At 36.7% G+C, this 10,482-nt stretch overlaps 1 protein-coding gene across 1 annotated transcript in view; it reads left to right on the top strand.

Annotated features, from left to right (window-relative positions):
• The first annotated feature begins 803 nt into the window (after positions 1-803).
• Positions 804-10,482, top strand: part of esrrgb (estrogen-related receptor gamma b) — a 28,428-nt gene continuing 18,749 nt past the window's right edge. Inside the window, exons 1-3 of the mRNA XM_056445550.1 lie at positions 804-976; positions 7,590-7,945; positions 10,353-10,469. Of these exons, the coding sequence (XP_056301525.1) occupies positions 918-976; positions 7,590-7,945; positions 10,353-10,469 (532 nt within the window). The 5' untranslated portion in view covers positions 804-917. The remainder of the gene's footprint in view (positions 977-7,589; positions 7,946-10,352; positions 10,470-10,482) is intronic.

Genomic DNA, 10,482 nt, shown 5'->3' with positions numbered 1-10,482 from the left:
AACGCACCCCAGGTCAGAAAAAGTAACTCAAAAGTAACATAATGCATTACTTACCATAAAAAGTAACTAAGTAACGCAATTAGTTACTTTTTTAGTAGAGTAACTTTATATTGTAATGCATTACTTTCTAAAGTAACTTTCCCAAACACTGATTTTGATGCTACATTGTGATCCCTAAATATGTCGTCAAATGTGTCCTATTATAAATATGTTTGACAAGATTTTTATTTTACATAAAAAAAGAGCCACATATTGATAAATAATGTTATGAGAGCTGCTTCAACGTTAACCTATGATTGTATTGCCTCTTGTTACAGTTATAAAATAGTTTAATAACAAGCAGGAAATGTTTATGGGCTAATGACATGACCACATTGAAAATTATATAGTAAAAACTTCAAAAAGTTACATGTTTTGTAGGCCTATATAGCATTGTATTATTGATACCATCCTTACCATGAAACCGTCAAACTGGATTTTAGTAGCTTATTAAACAATGAAACTGAAGGTATACCTGTTTTGTTTTTTTGTTTTTTGCAGTTTTGTCGAGTAGCTCGCGTCTTAGCCCCTGTCGTTATTTGTGTTTTCTCTGGTCTCATGTCACTCTCAAACTGAAGCGCCATCTTCATCTCACACTCACCTGCGCGAGGTTCATGAATATTCATCATCGCGCGTTCCCATTGGTCGATTGTTTGCCGACGTCTGATGTTAGGGCGGGAACAACGCTAAACATCTATTTCATATTCATAAGCAGCCCTGCTAGGGCATTTAGCGGTTCCACTGCAGCAGCAGAAACGCGGAGAACAGAGACAGACGACCATAATTACCATAAAAACATCACTACAGAAGAAAACGAGCGAGAGATTTACAGTTTTTCTTGATTTCACAGGAGTTTTTGAGGTTATGGTTTTATTCTAATGGATCTAGTGCAGTTTTATCACCCGGAATCCTTTTCTTTCCCTTCTGAACAGAACGCGTAAGTAACTTTGCTCATTTATAACTTTATTTGGAGATAATTATGCTTTAGTTTTGCTAAATGTGGTGTGCTGTAACTTTATACACATGTATTTACAGTGTTGACCTGTTTATCCTAAAATATTACTTCAGTTATTAGTGTTACTGTAAAAATAAGTGAACTAATTAAGCAAAATTCCAGCAAAATACGGATATACCTCATATAAATACAAATACAACCCATTATAGATCATTTTAGGGTAACACTTTTCAATAAGATTCCATTGAAATTGAATATATTTACTAACGTGAACTAAGAATGAACAAAACAAAACAATGTACAGTATTATTAAAATCCATTGAAGTGCTTGAAGATTAGTTAACTAACAATGAACGACTACATTTTTGTTAACAAACATGAGTAAATTCTGCAATAAATGTATTGTCCATTGTCTGTTCGTAAATCCTTGTTTGTTAGTAAAGATTGTAACCAACATTAATGGAACCTTACTGTAAAGTGTGACCCATTTAAGTTATGAAATGCTTAATATTTTGAAGGAAGCTCTATAATAGTCTATATTTTCTACTGTATATTTATATTTTATGATAGTATAATATGTATATGTGCTTAAGAAAAAAAATCAAGAAAAGGGTTGATCACAATCAAACCAAGATCACAGAGAAGATTGGAATTTCCAATGAAATTTTTTTTAAAAATTAAAATAATGCATAAATTAAAAGAATGCATTCATTGGGTATCAGCTCTTTAACTTTAACTTTGTTTCTGGTTTTTAAAAGCACCAGTGATACGAAAGTGTTTGGTTAAGCCATAGTGCTTTACATTTTCATCTATGCATTTGACAGATTTATGCTCTTATGCAAAGCGACCAGTTTTTGTACCAGTTTCTGCCTTTCCTGGGAATTGTACATAAAACCTTTTTCTTTTCCTTCAGACTTTCTTCTTAATAATATAATTTCAGAAAATTTGCAAATTCTAAATAGTGGAATCATATACTGTAAGCAGTGACTCAAATGAGTCAAATAAGTAGTGCTAATATTGTTTTTAATTTATATTTGCATGTGATTTCAGACCGAATATTCAAAGTACTATGCTAAACAATATAGGGAGCAAGTCACAAGTTGTCACTGAAGGAATGTGTGAATATAAAACCAAGTTTACCTCAATAAACATTTCCATTGTTACACTCTAAACACTTGTATTAACCCAAACGCTAGATCAAATATGGACCAACCCAACTGCTGGGTTAAAGGCTGTAATTTTAAATTTATTGTCAAAAATGAAGGTTTATCCAAATTTGTCCCTACATTCTTAATACAACACAGCTTTTTTGTTTTTAGAGCATAGTGTCATGCTTTACTGAGAAGAACTTATGTACATTTAGCCATTTAGCAGATGCATATGTCCAAAGCGACTTACAATTAAAGAGGCATTAGGACTGGGCGATATGGCAAAAATGCAATCTCAATAATTGTTTTCTATATTAAACGATAATGATATAGATTTCGATATAAGTTGTGAATGCTTTCAGATTTAAAAGAGTACCCCAAAAATGACTGAAGCCACAAAAATGAGAGGCTCCATTAAATGGCATAACATATTTTAGGCCGATAAATGTTCAGTGGCCAAAAATTCAGTACATCTCTAATATCAACACACTTTTAGATTCCCATTGTTGCACATTTCTGCTGTGTGATTGGCTCGTAGATATATATTATTATAAATATTGAGTAAAAAAGTGCAGTGCTTATCATTATTGACATAAATTTTATCCCGATTTGATATAATATAGTTTATCGGGTCAGCCCTAGGAGGCATTCACAAGCAATTCACAAACAAGAAATGCTAATTATCTAAAGGAACTGTTATTGCTCAGAGAGTTAAGTGCTAGAGTTGGGGGGGTTGTTTGTTTTTTAGAGGGAAGAGTGTTCATACAGGTGGTTTGTCAGGCCCACTCACCTGTGCAACGCTCAATTCATAAATGCACAATTTTTGTTTAGTTTTTTTTTATGTATATGTATATATAGAGCAGGGGTGCCCACACCTTTTCTTATGAAAGGCCAAACACTTCGGTGGGCCGAAGGTAAATATGCCAAACATTATTAAAGTTGCCATTGGTGATTTCCTAATTGATTTAATATTTTAAAATAACTAGAAAACATTGCTTTATATTAATTAATACAGTATATATTTTCACATTTTATAATGAACTTATTACAGGTATTACAAAATCTATTCATAACAGAATGGAGTTACACTAGCTCAAAATTACAATCTCTACAATTTGCTCGAAATTACAATCTCTGTTAAAGGCATTCGCCCCAACCCTGTTTACCTGGTTAACCCCTAACATTAACATGGGCCAACCTTGGCCCTAGTATGGACATCTCTGATGTAGAGTGATTGTAAGAATGTGTCTGGTGCAAGTGTTGGTTAAAAAGATGAAAATGTGTCTCTTCTACAGGTGGTTTGTCAAACCCACTCACCTGTGCAAAGCTCAATTTATTAATGCATAATTTTTGTTTTGTTTTTATATGTAATAGATGAAGTGATTGTAATGCTGTGTTCACACCAGACACGGTACACGCAGATAAATGGCAATATTCGCGAGTAAATAGAACATTTTGAGTTTATTCCATTCATTTGTGCATCAAATTCACTTCACAATTGACGCGGATTCGCATGATGGGCAGGGCTTCTGTCTGCCCGGTGACTCTAGTTTCATTGCTAGATTGCTAACATGGATTTTAATGAGAGAATAGCTGTGGTTATGTGCTTTATGAAGGCTGAAAAACAGTGTCGATTCGTTTGGAGCCGTGTCTGAGTCCACTAGATCTTTTCAGAGGTGCACTCAGCTCTGTGAGTACATAAACTACTCCAGAAAATTAACCTGGATGATGGAGGCTTTCAGCGGTGCTTTCAACTGAGCCGAGCCCAGTTTGATGAACTGTTGTCGGTGTCAGCAGGAGGATTTTCCCCTAGGAGACCAACAACAGGCCCCTACAAGAGAAAGCTCCTGATTGGTTAACACGGTGCGAATGTCTGCTGAAGTTCTATTGTCTATTCGCGTCTTTGCATTGACTTAACATGTAAATCACTCACGCTTGACGCTTCTTTCGCGTCTGGTATGAAGGCAGCATAAGAATGTGTCTGGTGCAAAAACTGGTGCAAGTGTCGTGAAAAATATGAAAGAGTGTGTTTTCTACAGGTGGTTTGTCAAGCCCACTCACCTGTGCGAACCTCACTTCATAAATGCACAATTTTTGTTTAGTTTTTATATATATATATATAGATCAGGGCTAATCAATTGGTGGCCCGCGGACTGAATTCGGCTCCCAAGATAATTTGTTCCGGCTCTCTAAATAGTGTGACCAAGACATCAAAAATAAATTCAGTTTAGTCAAAAAACGGTTGCTATAGTGAAGTGACGTACGTCTATTCAATACAGCACGAGCTACAGTTGAAGGCTGCGCAGAGAGTGAGTCAAGTGACAGTAAGCGAGTGGCGCGAGCAGCCGAAAACACTTGGATATGTTTATAGAAAAGGTTTGTACAATGCACTGATATCGTTAATACGGATGCAATGATTAGCCGATTTCACTATTTACCGAACTTAAATACATTACGGTTAGTTAATCGTAAAGGCTTCTCAACGCCGCATCTCTGTTGAACAGAACTAAACTGCTGCAACTAAACAAAGTTATGCTAACTATGTGCTAGTTTAAAGTTCTAAGCTTAAACCGAGGCTAATACACACGCACACTAGATTAACTATAGCAGCAGGCTGTTCACATATTGCGTCTTTTCCGCACACAATTTCATTGTGCGGATATTGACATTGAGACGTGCGCATATTGGGAGCAAGGCTCGCAAGTGGACCCACGCACTCGCCCCCTCCAGAAGTACACAGTTCAAATGATCTCACGCTGTAGCAGTAAGAGTTGTGCGTGGCTTTCAGTACAATATAAACAAAAGATACGTTAGACGAATTATTACAAATGATTAAAATGATTATGAATAAACACAGATGATAACAACAGTTGATTTAAATTCTTAGCTATTATATAGCTTAAATTAATGTTAGACAAATACTATTTTTTGTTTATTTCATTCTTATTTATTTATTCATTGTTCTGTCATTTGTTTTCATTGTAAAATGATCACTCATGTTTAAATCAAAAACTTTTTCATTTATTTTTAAGTCCAAAGAGAGAAATGGACTATTGTTTGTTGTTTTATTATTATTTTGTGCTGTATTATTTTGTTACTGAGCAGCAATAAACAACACTTTAAAATATAAACAGTTTTCTTGTGATTTTAGTAGTGTTTTAAAAATTAACAAATGCATAATAACCCATGATTATTCTTCAGACTACAATCGTACAACCAAAATCTGTAATCGTTGCATCCCTAATTGTTATGCAGTTTAAATCATAACATATGAACGTGTTTAAATGTAGAAGAAGCTTACTTGAGCAATACACATATTTTCTTGTGCTTTGAAATTCGAATATTTGTAAATAAGCCACATTGTGCAATGCACTGATGTTATGTAGTTTTAAAATACAGCATATTAACGTTTTAATGTCTTAAGGAGCAAAAATACAGCATATGGGCTCTTATATTGCTGTTGTGTCATCACTTATATTGTAAGTCATATCTCTCCAGCCCCTCATTTGGGATGCTTTTCATGAACTGGCCCCCATGACTAACTAATTGAATAGCCCTGATATAGAGATTGTAAGGATGTGTCCGGTGCAAATGTGCAAAAACTACAGGTGGTTTGTCAAGCCCACTCACCTGTGCGAAGCTCACTTCATAAATGCACAATTTTTATTTTGTTTTGTATATATAGAGAGTAATTAAAAGGATGTTTCTGGTGCAAAAACTTGTGCAAGTGTCAGTTAAAAGATGAAAAAATGTGTGAAAGTCTCGGTTCAAGGGGTGGAGAAGTGTCTTTTTTTTTTTACAGGTGGTTTGTCAAGCCCACTCACCTGTGTGAGGCGCACTCAGAATTAATAATGTTTTGGGGGTGTTGTGTTGTGAATTGCGGGAGAGAAAAGAACCATCAGTGTGGCATTAACAATTGATCAACCTGATCAACAGAGGTTGGGGAAATGATGACTGAAAATTATGGAGTTAGTTGTATTGCTAACTCTTGCTTTAAAAGTGTTGAGAAACTCGGGGAAGAAAAAAAATCTCAAATGTAATCCTGCTGTATATTTACGTAAGGATTGAGGCAGAGCGCTTTAATAAGCACACGTTCTGGCAGCGTTTACTGACCGTCTTACGGCAATAGGATTTGTGGATGTGTGATGGAGTCACAGGTAATTCCTCTGGATCCCAGACAAAAACCCTGATGGGCTTTAAGATCACGTTACTGGCTGCTGCTGCAGGGTGTGTGTGTGTGTGTGTGTGTGAGGGATAGAACAGGACAGGTGTGTTCAGGTGCTGTGTGTGCTGTAAACACCACACCTGACATGGTGGGAAATCTGTAGTTGTGCTGATAAAAAGGAAAACTAGGGCACTAAAGTTGCCGATCTGTCAGATTTCAGCTCGTTTCAGCTTTTTATGTATTGTAAAACCTGGTGAATTTGCTGTAAAAATGGCTGAAAGTTGGTTAGAACTGTGTTTCAGTTAACCATGGTTGGTAAAAATACCTTCATGGTAAACATAAACTGTTTGTAGAACATGCACAGCGTGACCTACACAAGGACAAAACATCATCAGGGTAACACACGTGATGGTAAAAAACTATTTATATATATATATATATATATATATTATTTACGGTTTTCTATCAGAATGTATTTTAAAATGTAATTTATTATTATAATGCAAAGTTTTCAGCAATAAATTACATTTTAATATACATTGAAAATAGAAAACAGTCATTTAAAATTGTAAAATGACTTCTGAAGAGGGGTGACGCAGTGGCTAAGTGGTTACACTGTCGCCTCACAGCAAGAAGGTCGCTGGTTCGAGTCCTGGCTGGGTCAGGTGGCGTTTCTGTGTGGAGTTGGCATGTTCTCCCTGTGTTCGCATGGGTTTCCTCCGGGTGCTTCGGTTTCCCCCACAGTCCAAACACATGCGCTATAGGTGAATTGAACAAACTAAATTAGCCGTAGTGTATGTGTGTGAATGCAAGAGTGTATGGGTGTTTCCCAGTGCTGGAAGGGTATCCGCTGTGTAAAACATATGGTGGATGTTGTCGCCAGTGGTGTAGTGGTTAGTGCGTCGACACATGCACTCCGGTGCTCACGGCGACCCGAGTTCAATTCCCGCTTCGTGGTCCTGTGCCGATCCTTCCCCTCTTTCTGCTCCCCATGCTTTCCTGTCAATACTCTCTACTTTCCTATCCAATAAAGGTGAAAACCCTGAAAAAATTATTGTTTAAAAGATAAAAGATAAGTTGGCGATTCATTCCGCTGTGGCGACCCCTGATTAATAAAGGGACTAAACCGAAAAGAAAATGCATGAATGTTGAAAAAAGTCTCTCCATTAAACAGAACTTGGTAAAAAATATATAAAATAATTCAAATTTAATATAACAGGGCTAATAATTCTGGCTTGAGCTGTATATATTTTAAAAATATCTCTTTTGTTTATTTCTAAAGCTTCATGGACATGATGTCAGTCAGCGGACACTGTCCCCCCTACATTAAGACCGAACCATCAAGTCCCTCCTCCCTGTCAGACAGTCTGACCCAGCACAGTCCCGGAGCCTCATCAGACGCCGGGAGCAGCTACAGTTCAGGACCTAAAGGAAACCCGGCAGGCCTGGACTCTCCGGGATCATACCCGCGCGGCACCCCCTGCAGGCTGCTGGAGGAAGCGCAGTCAAAGGGAGAATACGGGCTGAGCTCGGGCCCTAAACGCTTGTGCCTTGTGTGTGGAGATGTCGCTTCTGGATTCCACTATGGAGTGGCTTCATGCGAGGCCTGCAAAGCATTTTTCAAACGCACCATCCAAGGTCAGGAGTTACCTTTTATGCATACGATTTTTTTGTATTTACATTTGAAAGTTTTTTTTATAATGATTTAAATTTTGTATTGTATTCGTTTTGTTTAAACTACAAAAGAAAACAAAGGTAACCATATTGATTTTGTTTGCCCACATTGCTAGTTTTGTGGTGAACAATTCAGCTGTGCATATAAAAATGTGTGCCCCATAGACTCTAAAAGATATGGACGTTGTATCTGTTACATCACCATAGGTTTCTGAAGAGCGCAAAAGAAGCTACAAGTAGGCGTGGTCAACTGTTGCCGTTTTGTTAGTGTATCATCGCATCAACTGCGGGATACCAAACAAGGGCAAAGAGGCGGAGCATGAGCGGGACAGTTATTAACCCATCTGTTTTGCTTAGACGGGCTTTTTTGTTTGGGGGAAACGCTTAATACTTTATTACCCGTGACTCGTTTGTGTTCTGATCACATGTGCGTGGTTGTACACTATAGCAATAAAGTGTTTAGACATTTAAAAACACTGTTGTATTACATTAAGCCACTAAGCATTGTTCTTATGATGTTTTTATACAGGAGGAAAACGCGAATTACTTTCAAACACTATAAATATAGTCTGTGGTAATAAATGCAAGGCTATTGATTCACTCCTCCTTGTGAATCATCAGTCTACAGCAATCGATGATTGGCTCCTGTACTAGAAGACTGTGCTTCAATCACCATATTGACCATTACACTTTTCCCCATTGAAAACTAAACTGTATGAGTGACAAGTCTTGTGTATTCTATAGTCTTTGTTAGGTCTGTCTGAGGTATTGGACGTGGCTTACATACTTAAACACACCCCTCCAACAGTCGGTTATGACAACAAACAGATATGGTGAGGAGGAGGTGTCTGTTAGGTTGTAATAACTCTCCCAAAATGCTTTCCCCATTCTTTCGGTATGAAACGCCTACTGTACTACATCCAATCAGCTCGCAGTAAGAAAACAAGCCACGCCCACTGTTTTCTTATTTAATATTTTGTTTCTCTTGGAACTGCGTCATGAAACTAAAATGGTTGCTGCTTCAAGTTCTTGAACTTTAATGGTCATCAGCATGTTAATTCCTTAAAAAATTTTTTATATTTATATATATATATTTTTTAAATGCACATTTATATGTATTTATGTGTGTATTTTATCATCTTTGCATCAAATTATAAAAAACAAATTACTGCCTGTGGGAGGCACTTGTAATGCAGCATCTATGGGGGCAGGACAGTAAATTTGATGTTATTCTCTTATCTGGCTGCCGTTATCAGTGTCACACAATTTTTTTTCCTTTTTCTGAAAGTCTTGATAAGACCATTGTGGAGTTTTTCTTTCATTATTTCAGCAAATAGGGTTGTAAAATATTATTTATTGTACTCTCCCCCATTCACTGTGCTCTAAACATACCTAACTATGACGATTTCTGCTACTGAGAAACCCGGAAATGTGAAAAGGGTCCTTCATTTATTTATTTACTTCTTTATTTTAGATTTAAATATTGAAGATTTTATAATTGTTTTTGTTTTAGTAGTTAATTTTCGTTTTAGATTTTACATTTTAATTTATATATATATATATATATATATATATATATATATATAGATATATATATTCATATTTTTATTATTTATGTTTATTATTATATATATATAAGGTCGCTGGTTCGAGCCTTGGCTGGGTCAGTTGGCATTTCTGTGTGGAGTTTGCATGTTCTCCTCGTGTTCGCGTGGGTTTCCTCCAGGTGCTCCGGTTTCCCCCCAGTCCAAACACATGCGCTATAAGTGAATTGAAGAAACTAAAATGACCGTAGAGTATGTATTTGAATGCTGGAGTGTGTAGGTGTTTCCCAGTGTTGGGTTGTGGCTGGAAAGGCATCCGCTGCATAAAACATATGCTGGATAAGTTGGTGGTTCATTCCACTGTGGCGACCCTAGATTAATAAAGGGATTAAGCCGAAAAGAAACTGAATGAATCAATGAAATATCAGTTGATCATAAAATCGGCACATTAGAAAGATTTCTGGAGGATCGTGTTACATGATGCTAAAAATTAATTAATCTTTACAACAACAAATCCAAAAAAGCAAAACTGAATATTTTACATTGTAATAATATTTCACAATATTGCAATTTTTACTTACTGTATGTTCTTTATCAAATAAATGCTTTATAATGTAAGCAATACCACTGTGGTTTCTACACATTTTTTGTTGACATGTGTCGTAATACACTCTCTAATGATGTAATGATGGGGATTGGTGGGGTCAGAGGTTAAACACACACACCCCTCTGTCTAGTGTGCTGCAGAAAGGGAAACGTGTGTTAGTGATGTTTTTTTGATGATTCTGATCCTGATGTGTGTGTGTGTGTGTGTGTGTGTCTATCAGGGAACATAGAGTACAGTTGTTCAGTCAGCAGAGACTGTGAGATCACTAAACGGAGAAGGAAGTCCTGTCAGGCCTGTCGCTTCACCAAGTGTCTGTCTGTGGGGATGCTGAGAGAAGGTGAGAGTTCAAC

Source organism: Danio aesculapii, chromosome 20 (genome assembly GCF_903798145.1).
Source record: "Danio aesculapii chromosome 20, fDanAes4.1, whole genome shotgun sequence".
Lineage (NCBI taxonomy): Eukaryota > Metazoa > Chordata > Actinopteri > Cypriniformes > Danionidae > Danio > Danio aesculapii.
Note: the sequence above shows the minus strand (reverse complement) of the source record. Positions and strands in the feature narration are given on the sequence as shown.